Source organism: Dermochelys coriacea, chromosome 24 (assembly GCF_009764565.3).
Source record: "Dermochelys coriacea isolate rDerCor1 chromosome 24, rDerCor1.pri.v4, whole genome shotgun sequence".
Classification (NCBI taxonomy): domain Eukaryota; kingdom Metazoa; phylum Chordata; order Testudines; family Dermochelyidae; genus Dermochelys; species Dermochelys coriacea.
The window spans coordinates 1,711,902-1,729,372 of NC_050091.1; the positions used below are offsets into that span (position 1 = coordinate 1,711,902).

General features: G+C 56.5%; 2 protein-coding genes and 1 long non-coding RNA gene across 4 annotated transcripts in view; 2 read left to right on the plus strand and 1 right to left on the minus strand.

Moving 5' to 3' along the window:
• S100A1 (S100 calcium binding protein A1) overlaps positions 1-3,052 on the minus strand; it is a 6,953-nt gene extending 3,901 nt beyond the window's left edge. Inside the window, exon 1 of the mRNA XM_038382826.2 lies at positions 2,965-3,052. The gene's annotated coding sequence lies outside the window, so the exon portion shown is untranslated. The remainder of the gene's footprint in view (positions 1-2,964) is intronic.
• Positions 1-12,063, plus strand: part of LOC122457342 — a 21,258-nt gene extending 9,195 nt beyond the window's left edge. The window contains exons 2-3 of the long non-coding RNA XR_006276838.1: positions 7,933-7,935; positions 12,025-12,063. This is a non-coding gene — a long non-coding RNA (uncharacterized LOC122457342). The remainder of the gene's footprint in view (positions 1-7,932; positions 7,936-12,024) is intronic.
• Positions 12,064-14,863: 2,800 nt separating this feature from the next.
• S100A13 (S100 calcium binding protein A13) lies at positions 14,864-17,366 on the plus strand. Of its 2 annotated transcripts, none has more exons than XM_038382830.2 (3): positions 14,864-15,179; positions 16,090-16,347; positions 17,144-17,366. In XM_038382830.2, the coding sequence occupies exons 2-3, from the start codon at positions 16,195-16,197 to the stop codon at positions 17,279-17,281; spliced, it is 291 nt and encodes a 96-aa protein (XP_038238758.1). In that variant the 5' UTR covers positions 14,864-15,179; positions 16,090-16,194; the 3' UTR covers positions 17,282-17,366. The 2 variants fall into 2 exon arrangements, with proteins under 2 accessions (XP_038238758.1, XP_043357803.1); XM_043501868.1 differs by lacking the exon at positions 14,864-15,179 and adding an exon at positions 15,747-15,919.
• The last annotated feature ends 105 nt before the right edge of the window (positions 17,367-17,471 follow it).

Sequence of the window (17,471 nt, forward strand, 5' to 3'; positions counted from 1 at the left end):
TCGTCCCTGGGGGAGCCAGTTCCACCCTCCCAGCCCAAAGCTCTGGGGGTCGAGAGCAGCAAGGGCGGAGGGATAGCTCAGTGGTTTGAGCATTGGCCTGCTAAACCCAGGGTTGTGAGTTAAATCATTGAGGGGGCCATTTAGGGATTTGGGGCAAAAATTTGGGATTAGTCCTGCTTTGAGCAGGGGCTTGGACTAGATACCTCCTGAGGTCCCTTCCAACCCTGAGATTCTAGGATTTTCAGAAAAGCAGGGGATCCCCCTCTCTCCCTCTGCTGCAAATACAGAACCCAGGAGGGAGACCTGCTCTCCCCTGGCAGTCAGTGCTGACCCGCGGCGTGGTGCTAGGGGTCGCTGTGCGGCAGGGAGTGGGGTGGGGCGGGGGTCTGCGGGGGCGCTCTCCCCTGGCAGTCAGTGCTGACCCGCGGCGTGGTGCTAGGGGTCGCTGTGCGGCAGGAGATGCCGTTGTTTCCCATGAGACATTAACGGGAGGCCCTGAGCCCGTGGCTCTGTTGCACAAGAGCCCGGGGGGGAACCGGCTGGCTGGCCTGAATTCCGATGCAGACACCAATTTGGGAGCTAATCATATCCTGGGTCCCCACCTGCGGGTTCCGTCACACGTGGCGTGCTTCTTCCCGGCCAGCACCGCCCCTGCATTCCACTGCAGAGGTGGCTGCATTTCACAGCCGGCTGAAGCGCTTCTGTCTAATCTACTCGGCTAGCGATCACATTTCTTTATTCCCCGCTCAGCCCCATGGCACCTCGGCACCCACTGGCCTCCCTGTACGGTGCTCTGGGACCCCGCAGTATAAGACAACATCAAAAACTCCCGGCACCCCGACGGTGCCTGAGAATGTCACATTGACAGCCAAGTTAGAGCTCGCACCCTCCTGCCCCATAAAGTTAGGCTGCTGCCACTTGAACAAAGGGAGAATCTCCTTTAGTACTAGAGAGACTATGACACACAGCTGAGCAGGGGAGGGCAACAGTGCACAGACCCGAAACCCTGCTGGGCTGGGGGCAGAGCGGGGGCATGGCCCCTGCCTCACAAAGCTTCGAGTTGAAGCAGACGAGCAAAGCATGGGGTGGCGCAGCCCAAACGGGGACAATATTTAGTTGCACCTTTTAAAAAACCAATAACCTGCCCCCGCCACGTACATCATCGTCCCCAGTGGCCTCCCACCTGTAGCTGTCAGACATCAACTCCGACGCCACGGGGATGGGCAGCACCGGGAAACCTGAAGCAGGTTTCTGGGAGTAGGAGACGCCTGCTGTCTGTCTGGGGACTCCAGCCTCCTCTGCCCGGCGGGGAACATGTTAAAGTTCATATCCCCATAGCAGGGGGGCAGGAGGGGCTGCTGGGCTGTGTCCGGGCTCTGGCTCTAACAGGAGATGGGACTGATACGTCCCGCACCTGACTCCCCCCAATTTCTGCCTCTGTTCCCCCTCCCCCAGACCCAATCTGGACTGACAGCCCCCGGAGCCCCCCACCCTCCCTCTCCCTGCCCCGTCTGGGGTGCGGCATGGCCAGACGGGGCAGGAGCAGGCGGCTGGCATTTCGCTGGGCCACGCACATTCCCCAAAGGGGTTTAAAGACAAGTCCCCGGGCTGGGAGGTGCAGGATTGAGCCCACTCCCTGGGCCTGTGGCTGGAATCCTGCACAGGGACTCCGGCTGGGGCGCTGACCCCCATCTGGGTGTCCTGAAGTACAGAGCAGATCCCCCCTCAGCGCCAGGCAGGATGGAGCCCCTCATTCCCCACACATCTGGGCTGGGAAGTCCCCTAGCCAGGGCAGCCCAGCTGGGCCCTGCTGTGGGGCCAGGCTGGCCTGGCCTCCCCCTCCCCCTGGGGCTGGGGCGGGGGTCGGGGAGCTGTTTGCAGCCTGACACAGAGCTCATTCACTGGGCTGCTTTTCCACTCGCCCGCTTGGCGGGTGCAGCTCCTGGTGTGGGCAGGGGCGGGGTGGGGGGAATCGTACCCTCCGGGCGGGAAGGAGGCTGCTGCATCCATCTGAGCTGGGGGGCAGAGGGCATGGGGGGCATCCCCTGAGTCTGTGACTTGAATGAATTCAGCAAAACCCTAGCTCAGTCTCAGGTCCTTTGGAGACTGGCCCCGGGCAAAGGAGAGGGAGCGGAGGGGGGTGAGAACTGCCCTTGGGAATCCCCCCACAGAGACGAGGCCCCCTCAGTGCAGGGGGGAGGGGGTGCTGGCTATGGCAGCCAGAGGATACACTAGGGACTGCGGGTGGTAATACCCCAGGGCAGGGCCAGGGAGGGTGGGCAGCAGGGGCTGGGGGGGGCTCCTGCCCCAGGGCCCAGGGTGGGTAGGTGCCAGGGGTCATACCCCAGAGGCCGTTCTCCCTGGCGGACCCATTCTATCCCCCCAACCCAAAGCTCTGGGGCTCAAGGGGAGCAAAAGCAGGGGGATCCCTCTTTCTCCCCATGCTGCAAGCGCAGCTCCCTTGACCCTCCTCTCACCCCATTCACAAGCGCCCCCTCCTGCCAGCCCTGCCCCCTGACTCATACCTGGCCCTGCCACCCACTAGCTCCCATTCCCCCCCAAATGGGGCCACAGTCCTGCTCCCAACGGTGCCAGCAAGGGCTTTGCCACACATGGGAGCAGGAGCAGGAGCGGCCCGAACGCTTCGTGGGCCCTGCCCCACGCCAGCTCCGTGGGTCCCTGGCTCTTGGACACACTGGGCGGCACCCCCAGCCCATGGAAACCATCAGCCCTCCAGCCCCACCAGATAACACCACCGGCCTGCCTCCTCCAGTTCCCGTCAGTTAGCTGAGCCCACCCCTTGCCCCCTAGTCCCCTCTGTGCTCAACCCCCCTAAGTCCACTGGCTCCAGTCACTCCCTGGCGAGCGAGAGCAGCATTATGCCCCTGCCCGTCCTGCCGCAAACCCCACAGGCCTGAGTGTCCCCCCAGCCCATTTGCCTGGGAGTCGTAGTTTGCCACTTACTAGTGGGTGGGAGCAGGCTGCTGCCGGAGTGACTCTGCCCACGGCGTGCGCTAAGCCTGAATGCCTCGGGCCCCCGGCCTCCTTCCCAGCCCATGTCCTAAGAAGGGGAATTGGCAGCTGGACAGAGCTGGGGGGTGGGAGGGGGTCTGGCTCAGCCTGCACCAACAGCTGCTTTCTCTGCCCGGCTGGCAGGCTCTGCTCCCCGCTGGCACCCCTGCGAGCCCGAGCTGTTCCATTTCTGGATAGAAAACTCTCGCTCTGTGTCCCGCTCCCGGCCTGGCGCCCGGCTCCAATGCATGGCGCAGAGCTGGAGGCAGTCCAGTAGCTGGGAGTTCCAGGGGCAGCCCCACGTAGGAGAATCTCTCTCTTGGGCCCCCCCAGCCCAGCACCCCAATGCTCCCAGCCCTGCTCGCTTCTCAGACTCAGACTGCCCGGCTCCCTGGCTCGCAGGACTAATGCAGCTGAGAATCCGGCCCTGGAAAGTGAACCAGATACGGGGCGTTGGCGTCTTCGCTAGGCTGGGAACCGCAGGAGGAAACACCCTGGCTGGGCACAGCTGGTGCCAGAGACTGGAACCCTCCCAGAACCTCTGAACCTCAGAATTACGACTGTCTGGCCCTGGGGGGCAGGACGCATGAGGGGAGAGACCAGGCCAGGTGTGGGGTGTCTGGTGGCCAGCTGGGTGCTGGTGGGGGTGGAGACTCAGGCGTTACCCTATGAAGGCTGTTACCCGCTCAGTGCTTAATGCACCCAAGCTGGAATGGCTGGAAGGCTCGGCTTAGAGCAGTAAAGCAGAGAGGGGGCAGGTCTAGCAGGTAAAATGCAGGACTGGGAGCCAGGACTCCTGGGTTCCCTTCCTGATCCTGGGAAGGAATGCTGGGAGCTCTGGGTTCTAATGCCAGCTCTGCCACAGACTCCTTGTGCGACTTGTCACGACGTGTCACGTTCTGTCTCTGTGCCTGTTCCCCCCTCCCGTGAAAGGTGATAATACTGTAATGCTTGTCTAAACCCTTTCACCTGATGGGGCAGAGGATTATTGTAACACGGTGGTTTGATCTTCCAGATGCCAACTAATTAAAGTTCTGTCCTGTTATTATTATTTTACAGACGGGGAAACCGAGGCACTAGCTGGTCAAATGGCCATGGAGGATTTGCCCTCAGCCATGGAGGATTTCCATGTGAGGATTGGAATTTAGGAGGTTCTTGCTTCCACATCCTGGGCTCACCCCACACCTGTCTCTGACGCAGCAAGTTCACAGTGGTCCCGGCCTTTAGCGGCTGGATGGAGCTGGGGAAGAATGGGAGAGGACGTATACCCTGGCACTGGAGGGGTGAAATTCCCTGTATGCAGATGGGTCAGTGCCTGGCAAGGGGGACCCTATCACAACACACACAGAAATGGGCTTAACTGCAGAGACTCAAGGGGCCAGATCGGATGCCCACCAAAAGCCCCCCATGGCTTTCCCCACCCCCTTGTCTGCACTGGGTTTTGGGTCAGTGCCTAGAACCACAGCATAATTTTTACCAGACTAAGCTAAATACTTTCTTAAGTAAGTGAGTGGACCAAGTTCACGCAGGAATTCAGTGGCACACAGGGACTTGAGCCTTGGTTTTAGCGCAAGTCTGACGACAGTGCCTGAACTCCTAGACCACCCTCCCTCTCTGAGCAGGAAACAGGGCTGAGAGTCCCAGAGCCGCCCAAGGCCCTTGGACGTCTCCTGATTCCCAAACATTTTAGCCCCCAAACTCCTTAGGCACATTTGAAAAATCTCTGCCTAAAATGTTCAACCTTCCAGGCTGGATTCTGATCTGGGTGTAAATCCTGACTCAGCCCACTGAGTTCCAGTGGAATGTCTCTGGCTTTACACCAGGAAAACTGAGCTCAGAATCTAACTTTGAACAAACACGCCCCTGTGCTGGGTCTCCTGGCTTCCTGGCCTGTCCCACGGGATCCAGCCCATCAGGAGCTGTTGTCTAAAGCTCCTCCCAAAGGTGCAGTGCCCTGGCACATCAGCCTGGCAAAACTGCTGCAGAAACTCCATTCCTGACATGCCCACACTGGCAGATCCCTGGGAGAAGCAATTATCAATGTGAGCTCCCGGGGAGCTCAGCCTGACGTGCCAAGCAGGTTACAGTATCTCGGAACAGGTTTTAGCCTCTGCCTTGCTACGCATTGACCCAGATAAACCAGTCGCTCCTGTTGCCCATGCCTGGGCTGGGTGAGCTTGGCTGGCTCCCCAATCAGTGTGGGGAGCAGCCGCTGCTGTTATACAGCAGGATCCGTAGTGGGGTGGCTGCATGCACACCCTGAACCACAAGGAGGTTTTGCTGCTCTGGGGTTTGGAGAGGAGAAATTTCAGGGCTAGCTCCCACTTGTAGCAGCCTCAGCCCTTCGGGGATGGTCAGTCCAGCCAGCGACCTGGCGCCAAAGGCCTGATTCACCATTGCCCTCTTGTACCTTGCACAATCGTTCCCGCCCGTGCACAGAGGCTGTAAAACACAGCTCAGCTGGGGAGCGTTTTTCACCCACTTGTGGAAATGATGAGTCAAGGTGCAGGCACTGGAGGCTGGGGCCCCAAATGTTGTCCTATGCTCGTGCTGAAGGACTGTGTCAGAGGCCTGAATGCACAGTCCTTGGGCGACACTGGGACTGATCCTCACCTGGTGCACACCAGCCGAGCTTTGCCCGAGTACCGTGGCTGAGGAGCTGTCTGTCTGGGCCCCTCCTCTGGGTTCGGAGAGGGAGGGCAGTGCTGTGAACACACCGTGCCTTTGCGCTAGGTTTATTTGTCTCCTGTTTGTTTTCTTTCGGCCTAAATAAGCTAAACTGCCCCAGAAGTGCTCAGCTGATGCCAGGAGCCTGCAGGGCAGTGGAGGAGCTGGGCAAGGGCCGGGGAGAGAAGGAAAATACCTTGATCCTTATTAGACTCCTTTCATTCAGAAAGGGTCCCAAAGTGCTTTGCAGCACATGGCCCCACCACTGCAGTGCAGCCCCCTCTGGGTTGGAACATGGCAGCTGTTTGGCAGTCACATAGCACTGGGCTTGGCCGATTGGGCCAGGAAGGCAAGATGTCACTTGCTCTGGTTTTAAACCTGGGAGGCTTGCAGAAGCTGACCCAGAACCGATAACGCCCAGGGATGGCAGGCTCATTCTCCCAGGCTGCAGAGGGTCATGAGAGGCTGAATCCTTTGTGGCTTTTTGGAACTTGAGTTCACATTCGACCTGCTGGAAAATAAACAGCCTATTTGTGTATTTAGAAAACTCAGCCCAGCCCTTTCCTCAGAGTCCTGCTGGGCTCTAACAGACCCTGGATTCATGGCTGAGGGAAGCAAAATGATACAAAGCCGCTTTATTTGTCCCCACAAGCCACAGACCCCAAACGCTGGGCAGAGGTTGCGTCTCCGTGTGTGACTCCAGGGCAGATGGGAGGCAATAATAATGTGATTTACTTAGCTCCCTTCCTGCCAAAATCCCTCTGCAAACATCCCCTAGCTAGCCCTCCGGACAGCTTTAGAACTCAGCCCCATGTTATGGCTAGGGAAACCGAGGCACAGAAGGGCTTCCCCCAGGGCCAAACTGCGAGGTGGGCACGGAACCCAGGAATCCGTGATGCCCATCCCTTTGTGCAATCCATTAACCACGCTGCCCTTTCTCCTGGGGGGGTCCGACAGCTTTGCTGGGTGCATGGAAGTCTCGGTGCATGCCCAGGGCAGCCAGTGGCAACAGCAGCACCCCTCAGGCCTCAGCCCTGCCTCAGCAGGACCCCCTGGACCAGTCTGTGTGGCCCTGTCAGGCTGCTGATGGGCCCAGTGCTGTGGGCGCTTGTCCGTTGGAGCATGATCGGAGACAACCCGGTCGCTGTCTCATCCCACTGGCTGCCCACCGGCTGGCAGCCACATTCCTGCTAAAGCCGCTCGCTCTATGCACATGCCTCTGGCTGCTTGTCTTGTGCTTCTGCTTCAGGCCCGTGATCTCTACCTCTCTGCAACCTCAGCGCCCTTCTCCTGGCCCAGGGCCCCTGCTCCGAACCCTGCCCTGGCCCCCCCCGGCTCATAAGAAACCAGCTTTGGTAGTGGAACAGCCTGGTCCAGTTTGCTGTTCCCTAGTGTCCTCCCCATCCAGCATCCAGCTTGCCTGCCCCAGAGTATGTAACACCAAGCTCCCTCCACCGGGCACTGAGACCCTGCTCTTGGGAATCCCCACTGCCCCCCAGAGCACTGGTAGGAGACAGGCCCTGCCTTGTGCTGGGCCCTGGCTCACAGCCTCTGTCTGGGTGCTTCCTCCCATCGCTGCCCAGGGGTTAGTGAGGAAAGGGAGATGAAGATGGGACGGATGGGGCTGGGGGGATAAGGCTGTGCCCTCAGCCCCACTGGATCAGAAAAGCGCAGGATGAAGTCCTGGGTGGGGTCCTAGGGAGATCGCCCCCTACAGCCTTCTCCCTAGTCATGCAGGCAATGGTGGAGGGGCTGCCCAGCCCACAGCAGCCAGCCCCTGACCCCGGCCCGTGTGACTGTGGCTGAGTAGATGCCCAGTCAACCTGTGGAACTCATTGCCAGGGGATGTTGTGAAGGCCAAAAGAATGAGATACGTTCCTGGAGCACAGGTCTATCAACGGCTACTAGCCAAGACGGTCAGGGGTACAACCGTTTGCTCTGGGTGTCCCTAAACCTCTGACTGCCAGAAGCTGGGACTGGACAACAGCCAGGGGACGGATCACTCGAGAATCGCCTGTTCTGTTCCTTCCCTGTGAAGCACCTGGCCCCGGTCCTGTCAGAGACAGGACACTGGGCTGGATGGGCCATTGGTCTGACCCAGTACGGCTGATTGCACATTTTCATGACAGGGCATAGCGCATGCTAAAGGTGGCTTATATTCTCCCAGCTCTTTCCCTGCCCCGATGGTGGAATGGTGTTCCTGAGAATTGGGCCCAGGTGCCCACGGCCAAATGAGGGGAGACAGGCAAGAAGAAGGTTGAGACATTAACTGCGTCATGCAGGGGCTGGCAGGGCGGCTGGTGCGGGATAGGGGACGGCAGGTGTCTCAAAGCACAGCTATTCCCCATGGCCCATCACCCTCCCCCGGGTGGGTGAGCCCTGGAATTAGGGTGTCACTCATCTGACAACTCAGTCCAGTCCCGTGTGATTCTGACTCGTCGCCAGGGGTTTCGTCAGGAACCACCAGCTCTCCCGTGGCTGATCACCCTTTGATCATGCCATTGTCTCGTATCCAGCGCCGATGTCACTGGCTGCTTGGAATGGGGACCAACTGGCCAAACTCGACTGCAGGTCCAGCATCCAGATGAGCCAGTGTGTGTGTGTGTTTGTGTGCGTGTGCGAGGTTTCTGTGTGGGACACAGAACTAGGCATGTGCACATCTGGGTTTCCCTAGTCTCATGGAGAAGCTGAGCGTGTCCCGGGTCAGTGAGAAAGCGAGGCCTGATCCCCACCGAGGAGTGCGGGATCAGAGCACGGCTCAGGATTTCAGTCGTCACTGAGTATCACGAAGTCTTGGCACTGGGAGCTCCCCGCCACGGCCAGGCCCCCTTGTCCTGAGCGCTGCACATACAGAGAGCAAGACACCGGCCCTGCCCTGAAGAATCTAAGCAGGCAAAGGCTGGTTCATGGTCCCTGTTTTAGAGGTGGGGACCTGACACCCAAAGAAACAGAGACTGGCCCAGCACCATACAGGGGGGCTGCGGCACAGTTAGAAATGGACCCCCCTTCCTGAGGCCTAGTACAGGGTCCTTAGCTACCTGACCACGCAGCCCCTTGCTGGCGACTGGCAGGATTTCACAGTAGCCATGGCCAGGGGTGCGGGGACTGAGGAGAAAGCTATGAAGCCTGACTGCCTGGATCACGGGGCCCGACTCTCCGTGGCCCTTCGTACGATGCTGGCTGGCCCTTTCCCCCTGTGCCGTGCGGGAGCGAGCCAGCTCCCGGCAGTCGCTGCAGCTCTCTTGGCTTCACCGGAGCAACACGGATCGACCCCAGTGGACCATCCCACCCGAGGCAGTGGGGGAACCGGGCCCCCCCCCCTTGCCACCAGTGTGGCGCCCCCTGCAGGCTGCCATGGGCTGTGTTGCAAGGTGCCGGGGAACCTTTCCCCAGCGCCACGCCTGGGAGGGTGGGAAGGTACGAGCGCTTGGGTGTGTGCACCAGGGCAAGGAGGGACCGGTTGCTCCATTTCTTGATGACAAATGCTGGAAAATTTCCCGTGGTTGGAGTCTGGGTTGACTTGGGGCCGCGCCCCTCCCCCAGTTGGCCCAGGCTGCGGCTCTCTGCTGGGACCCAGCAACGCGGGGAGTGTCTGAGCAAATAGCCCCCCACTAACGTACCCCAGCAGCCGCCATGGGCCGCACTGCCTCTGCTGATCTCAGGCTGAGAAGCAGCTCCCCAGCCACCTCCCTTCGCCACCCACACGCCGTGAGCTGTGCACCCAGCTGTGCCCCCTCCCACGCCGCCTCCTCCCAAGGGCTGGAATCTGCTCCAGATGACTTAATCAGGAGGATTCCCGCTTTACCCTGGGGTAACTGGCATCACAACTCAGCCCGGGGCGCAGCCTTCAATGGGGACGTGGGGCAGCCCAGGATCTCTGCAGGGCTGAGTCCCTGCCCTTCCTCCCCACCACCGGGTCCTTGTCACGCCTGCTGCCCCATGTCTCTTTCTGGCCTGGGGTCACCCCTTGCCTGGCACTTGCTGGGGCCCTTCCAGCTGAGATGCACTGTCACCACCAGAACGGGCACTTTCCACCCTTCCCTCCATGGCTGGAGCTGGCCGCTCAGCAGGTGGGAGCTCCAGAATGGCCCAGTCTTGGGATCTCAGGCTACAAATTCCTCATCGCTCCAGCAAATCCCAGCCAAAGTGACCCAGGTCACCTGGCAGGAGCCAGAGCACTCACGGCCAGGCCAGAGAAGGGGCTATGGGGATGGCATCTCCACAAGATCAGCAAACAGCCACGGGCCTGGTTTTGCCAAGCTGCTTTCAGATGCAGCCTCCTGGCCTTTCCCCTCTGGCTGGGCCCTGGGTGATTCGGAGGCCCCAGGGCGCAGTGAATATTTGCTAGTGGCCAGGGACTCCTCCCTCTCTAACTAAGGGAGTTGGCTGCCGGGTGGGGCGAGGCCTCTGGGTCAGGGCAGTTCGGAGAAGTTCAAACAGGATGGACTAGCCGAAGAACTCAAACTAAATGGAAGGATTAACAGAAATAAATCTGCAACTAGAGTTTTTGATTTCAAAAGGGCTGACTTTCAAAAATTAAGGAAATTAGTTAGGGAAGTGGATTGGACTGAAGAACTTATGGATCTAAAGGTAAAGGAGGCCTGGGATTACTTTAAATCAAAGCTGCAGAAGCTATCGGAAGCCTGTATCCCAAGAAAAGGGAAAAAATTCATAGGCAGGAGTTGTAGACCAAGCTGGATGAGCAAGCATCTTAGAGAGGTGATTAAGAAGAAGCAGAAAGCATACAGGGAGTGGAAGATGGGAGGGATCAGCAAGGAAAGCTACCTAATTGAGGTCAGAACATGTAGGGATAAAGTGAGACAGGCTAAAAGTCGAGTAGTGTTGGACCTTGCAAAGGGAATTAAAACCAATAGTAAAAGGTTCTATAGCCATATAAATAAGAAGAAAACTAAGAAAGAAGAAGTGGGGCCGCTAAACACTGAGGATGGAGTGGAGGTTAAAGATAATCTAGGCATGGCCCAATATCTAAACAAATACTTTGCCTCAGTCTTTAATAAGGCTAAAGAGGATCTTAGGGATAATGGTAGCATGACAAATGGGAATGAGGATACGGAGGTAGATATGTTTCCATATCTGAGGTAGAAGCGAAACTCAAACAGCTTAATGGGACTAAATTGGGGGGCCCAGATAATCTTCATCCAAGAATATTAAAGGAATTGGCACCTGAAATTGCAAGCCCATTAGCAAGAATTTTTAATGAATCTGTAAACTCAGGAGTAGTACCGAATGATTGGAGAATTGCTAATATAGTTCCTATTTTTAAGAAAGGAAAAAAAAGTGATCCGGATAACTACAGTCTAGTTAGTTTGACATCTGTAGTATGCAAGGTCCTGGAAAAAATTTTGAAGGAGAAATTAGTTAAGGACATTGAAGTCAATGGTAAATGGGACAAAATACAACATGGTTTTACAAAAGGTAGATCGTGCCAAACCAACCTAATCTCCTTTTTTGAAAAAGTAACAGATTTTTTAGATAAAGGAAATGCAGTGGATCTAATTTACCTAGATTTCAGTAAGGCATTTGATACCGTGCCACATGGGGAATTATTGGTTAAATTGGAGAAGATGGGGATCAATATGAACATCAAAAGGTGGATAAGGAATTGGTTAAAGGGGAGACTGCAACAGGTCCTACTGAAAGGCGAACTGTCAGGTTGGAGGGAGGTTACCAGTGGAGTTCCTCAGGGATTGGTTTTGGGACCAATCTTATTTAATCTTTTTATTACTGACCTTGACACAAAAAGTGGGAGTGTGCTAATAAAGTTTGCAGATGATACAAAGCTGGGAGGTATTGCCAATTCAGAGAAGGATCGGGATATTATACAGGAGGATCTGGATGACCTTGTAAACTGGAGTAATAGCAATAGGATGAAATTTAATAGTGAGAAGTGTAAGGTTATGCATTTAGGGATTAATAACAAGAATTTTAGTTATAAGTTGGGGACGCATCAATTAGAAGCAACGGAAGAGGAGAAGGACCTTGGAGTATTGGTTGATCATAGGATGACTATGAGCTGCCAATGTGATATGGCTGTGAAAAAAGCTAATGTGGTTTTGGGATGCATCAGGAGAGGCATTTCCAGTAGGGATAAGGAGGTTTTAGTACCATTATACAAGGCACTGGTGAGACCTCACCTAGAATACTGTGTGCAGTTCTGATCTCCCATGTTTAAGAAGGATGAATTCAAACTGGAGCAGGTACAGAGAAGGGCTATTAGGATGATCCGAGGAATGGAAAACTTGTCTTATGAAAAAAGAAAAGGAGTACTTGTGGCACCTTAGAGACTAACAAATTTATTAGAGCATAAGCTTTCGTGAGCTACAGCTCACTTCATCGGATGTGAGCTGTAGCTCACGAAAGCTTATGCTCTAATAAATTTGTTAGTCTCTAAGGTGCCACAAGTACTCCTTTTCTTTTTGCGAATACAGACTAACACGGCTGCTACTCTGAAACCTGTCTTATGAAAGGAGACTTAAGGAGCTTGGCTTGTTTAGCCTAACTAAAAGAAGGTTGAGGGGAGATATGATTGCTCTCTATAAATATATCAGAGGGATAAATACAGGAGAGGGAGAGGAATTATTAAGCTCAGCACCAATGTGGACACAAGAACAAATGGGTATAAACTGGCCACCAGGAAGTTTAGACTTGAAATTAGACGAAGGTTTCTAACCATCAGAGGAGTGAAGTTTTGGAATAGCCTTCCAAGGGAAGCAGTGGGGGCAAAAGATCTATCTGGTTTTAAGATTCTACTCGATAAGTTTATGGAGGAGATGGTATGATGGGATTTTGGTAAGTAATTGATCTTTAAATATTCAGGGTAAATAGGACTAATCCCCTGAGATGGGATATTAGATGGATGGGATCTGAGTTACCCAGGAAAGAATTTTCTGTAGTATCTGGCTGGTGAATCTTGCCCATATGCTCAGGGTTTAGCTGATTGCCGTATTTGGGGTCGGGAAGGAATTTTCCTCCAGGGCAGATTGGAGAGGCCCTGGGGGTTTTTCGCTCTCTTCTGTAGCATGGGGCACGGGTCACTTGCTGGAGGCTTCTCTGCTCCTTGAAGTCTTTAAACCACAATTTGAGGACTTCAATAGCTCAGACATAGGTGAGGTTTTTCATAGGAGTGGGTGGGTGAGATTCTGTGGCCTGCGCTGTGCAGGAGGTCAGACTAGATGATCAGAATGGTCCCTTCTGACCTTAGTATCTATGAATCTATAAGAACAGGACCCGCGTTCCTGTCTCGCGCCATGAGACAGCAGCTCCCTCGGGTCGAGGTCTAGCAGCTGGGTAACCCTTTCCCCAGGGTGAGAAGCTACAAGGCTCTGCCCAGCTCCACTGAATGTGAGGCTCACGCGCACGGGGCATATATGACGCCCAGAGAAGCGTATCAGGCCTTCCCCACAGATGAGTCCACCCGGGGGTGCTCAGTCCTTTAGCTCACACTGTAGCGGCTCATGCATATGGTTGTAGCTGGGCAAAATTTTTGTGCAAACCTTTTATCACTGAAAAATGCAGATTCGGGGCGAGTGACACAATGGGTGAATTTGGGTCAATTTTGACTTGAGAAAGTTTCCCCCTGATTTTTCCGGCCTGCACCCACACTGACTATTTGGTGAGCCCGAGCCGCATGTGCTGTGTCCAGCTTCCACTCTGCGGCGCCTGGCTTCAAGCCCCGGCCCTTACAAAGAGAATGGTCATTGTGCACCTTAGCCCCAGGGGCCAGGATTGGGCACATGCTCTGGAGTCAGGCTCAGGGAGGAGCAGTCCCTGCCCTCCAGAAATAGCTCCCAGTGCCGGCCTAACCCTGGGATCTGTCTCACTCTGATGCAGCAACGCCAGGGCTTAATTTGTAATGAAAGAGGGGCTGGGGCTCAAGCAATTAGGTGCCAGGGCTCAAGCAATAGTTTACATTCATCAGTGATGCAGCAAGCCCAGCGGTACTGGGGCTGTGAACTGCCAGGCCCAGCAGTGCTGGGGCTAAGAACTGCCAGGCCCAGCGGTGCCAGGGCTCTGAACTGCCAGGCCCAGCGGTGCCAGGGCTATGAACTGCCAGGCCCAGAGGTACCAGGGCTTAGCCCTGACAAGCCCTGGCACAAATTAAACACTGGGAAATGCCCTCCCAGCCTAGTGCATAGCCGGGCTCTTCTCTATCTTTCTTCCGGGCATGCCTCAGTGTGGCTCATCTTTTTGCCGGGTGTCTGGGGCTCCAGCCAGGCTGCCAGTTTTGAATTTCAGGGTTTAGTGATTTTTTTCCCCTCAAGCACTTGGAGGCCAGCAAGAGGAACACTGTTTTTCAGTCAGACCAGTCCCTTTGGCCGTTTCCCGCCAGGGCTCCCTTTGCCACTGGGAACAGCATCTGGAACGGTGCAAAGCCCCACGTTAGGGAGAGCGCGTTATTCCTGAGCTGGGAGGGAATGCGTTCAAGCCGATGTTCCTCATAAATAACTGACGATCAAAGGGAAACGCTTGTGTAATTTGAACCCCCAAATTAACTCAGGCTAATGAATTTTTCAAAGCCTAATATTAACAGAGATGATTTCACGGAGTCAAAAAACAGTTCAATCAAAACTCTCTCAGGTTTGGGGTCTGAATTTGTGCCCCCTGCTGGGTTTGCAGCTGATGGTGGCACCTGGTGGCATCTGGCAAGAACCAGAAAGTGTAACTGACTGAGTGAGGCCCAGGTGAAACAACTAGTCACCTTCTGGCCCTGGGAGGCAGGTGAAATGCGGGAGAAGCCGATGTAGACTCAGAGCTGGGATCTTTTGAACAACCCAGAGGTTTTGGGGACTAGATGGCAGGAAGCCAGGACTAGAACCTAGGGAAAATGAAGCCAGTGATTTGGGCCAGGCCTGTCACTGGCAAAAAAAGAAGCAAAAGCAAGAATGATCTGCATGAAATCTGTCCATCTGGGCTTCTGCTAGGGGTAGTCAGCTACCCAGGGGAGGGGGTTTGTCACAGGGAAACACTGGTTGCCTTTTATCCTTGCTGCAAGCACATCCCGCTGCATCACAAAGTGAAGCACAGTTTCCTGGCACTAGCTCTTCCCCTGGGTTTGCCAGGAGTCTCTGGAGTTAACTCGCTCCCATCCTCCCGTTTCCCTCACCTCTGCCGGCCTTAGCCCTGATCCACCAGATGCCTCTGTCTGTCTGTCCTTCTCTCTGTTTCTGGGCAAGGGGTGTGCATTTAGATCCCTAGATACTGCCTGGCCGGGACGATATTACCGATCGCTCGCTGGGGTGGGCAGTGACTTGCTCTAAACTTCGGATGTTGACTGAAGAAGGGGGGGCGGGTTGGGACGTGGGCGGCGTTTGTCCGACTGGAATGGGAAACATTACACCGCTCTGCTGAACTACTGGAACGGGGAGCTCTGTCCCCCAGGGCTGGCTGCCCGCTCCCCCTCCCCGCTGGCCGGGTATAAAACCATCGCTAGGGGACGTAGCCCTCCCTGTCTGCAGCTTCCTCCCAAGCGGCAAACCAGGGTAAGTGGCGATTCCCCTCCCTGATCTGGATTTGCCCCCTTCTGCCTCCCCAGCCCGGGCAAGGTGTTGCCCAGGGAGAGGTTCCTGGAACTGGGTGTGTTTGTGTGGCTGCTCCAGGGCCTGGGGCCTTTGTGCTATTTAACTGTGTCTGGTTCCAAGAGGAGAGGAAAGTCTGGGGGGGCATCAGGGGGAGATCAGGAGCTGAGCCCCCCAAATCACCCTAACTCCCCCCCAGGGCCCCAGCAGCTCGGGCTGTTGTCTGGCTTCATGGCAGCCATCCTGTGCCGGGCCCTTGTGTCCAGGAGGTGGTGAGCTGGCCAGGAGAGCACTTGGGGGGATGTGGGGGGCAGAGGAGTGGCACTTTCCTAAGTCCCAAGGATGGAGATGCCATGTCCCATCGCCTGCCCCCGGCACCGTGCCCAGCCAGCGAGGCTGTTGGTACCCCCCAGTCGGGCTGCACCAGGCTGGACCCCTCCGCACACTGGGGCCCTTTGTCTGCCAGGCTGGCTCTGGCTGGGGATGATGTAAACATGTGGCTGAGCCAGGCTGGGTGAGTGTGCGCTGGTCAGCCAGCGCATCCAGCCCAGCTAGGAGCCGGACCGCAATGCCGCTCGCCCCCGCAACACCTGCCCGCTCGGAACCGGACAGAGACCTGCCAAACTCATTGCACATGTGCCAGAGAGCTTCCCATCCAAGTGGCTCACTGTCCCTGCTAACATGGGCGAGAGGGGAATGTCTGGGTAACGTCCTATCGGGGCCGAGAGCCAGCCGGTCCCGCATCTATCTATCTATCTATCTATCTATCTATCTAACCTCCAGACACCCGCTCTATCTATCTATCTATGCTCCCCACTGTACAGCTCTGGGTTCGGCTCTAAGGCGAGGCTCTCTCTGCCCTGTTTTCCCGCAGAGACTAACCGTTCAGAGTAGCTGCGCCAGACTGAGCTGAAGGTGCCCCCGCCTCCCACCTGCCCCGCCCGCCCCTGGGCAGCGGAGCCCAGCTCTCCCCAGCACCATGGCCGCGTGTGAGCTGACCGAGCTAGAGACGGCCATTGAGAAAATCGTCAGCATCTTCTTCACCTACGCGGCCCGGGAGGGCAAGAAGGGGACCCTGACGGCTGGGGAGTTCAAGGAGCTGGTCACGCTGCAGCTGCCCAACCTCATGAAGGTGCCAGCAGAGGGTGGGGGTGGGGGGGTGAAGGTGTGCGTGTGATGGGGGCATGTGTGATGGGGTGGGAGGGTGTTTACTGGCAGGAACGGCTATGCTAGGGGTGGCGCTCGGGGCGGGAGGATGGGGAGCATTGCGGGGGGATGGAGTTGTGGGGGCTCTAATGTCTTTCCCCTCGGTGCCGATGCTGCGTCTGGTTTCCAGGGAGGTTAATTAATAAAATAATAATTAAGGTTCCTGTGTGTGCTGGTCTCTCAGCCAGGTCTCAGAAGGCACCAGGATGAGACAGTATCTATCTATCTAATCTATCTCCATACAAACCCCTCTCTTTATCCCCCTTGCAGTCTGTCTAATTGATACCATGGTACCAGAGGGACCCCACCTAGCCCAGAGTCCAGAAGCCGCCTGGTGCCGGTCCTGCTGCTCTAACCACGGGACCTGCGAGTGCCTGAGCCTACCCCCCGCTCCTGTGCTCTGCCCCCATTGGCACTCGGCACGGAGGAGAGGAAGTGTGCTCTGCCCTGCTGCTGGGGTGCTCAGCGCTGGGGGCTGGGGGCGGCGGGCATCTGTGCCCAGCTGTGGAGATGCCTCCCTCTCCCACAGGAGCCTGTAGAACGTGATCCCTCCCAGCTGCAGGGCAGAGCTCCCTGCTCCCAGCCCTCTCAGCCCCATGCCTCCCCACGCGCGCCCTGGTCTGACCCCCTGGGCTCCATCCCTCCCTGGCCTTGCTCCATTGCAGCCAGCTGGTCCCTTGGCCCCGGCCCTGACCATCTCTCCCCCCTGCCCTTCCTCGCAGGACGTGGGATCCCTGGATGAGAAGATGAGCAGCCTGGACGTGAACAATGATGAGGAGCTGAAGTTCAGCGAGTACTGGCGGTTGATTGGGGAGCTGGCCAAGGACATCAAGAAGGAGAAAGTGGGGAAGAAGAAGTGACCAGGGGCAGGGAGGGCTGGAGGGGCATCCAGGGCTGCTCGGGGCCGACCTGCTCACTCCAGCCATGAATAAAGCGTTCCCTCCATAGCTGAGCATGGCTCCATTCCTTAGGGTGAAGGAGGGGCTGGGTGTCCTGCTCCAGGCGGTTGTGATTCCCTGGCCCAGTCACCTCCTGGCTCTGTGCCAGGCC

Bases quoted from the DNA above. Each gene is read 5' to 3' on its own strand.
- S100A13 (XM_038382830.2), top strand. From the start codon at position 16,195: ATGGCCGCGTGTGAGCTGACCGAGCTAGAGACGGCCATTGAGAAAATC. The intron at 16,348-17,143 runs GTGCCAGCAGAG...CCTTCCTCGCAG, and splicing joins AGCTGCCCAACCTCATGAAG to GACGTGGGATCCCTGGATGA.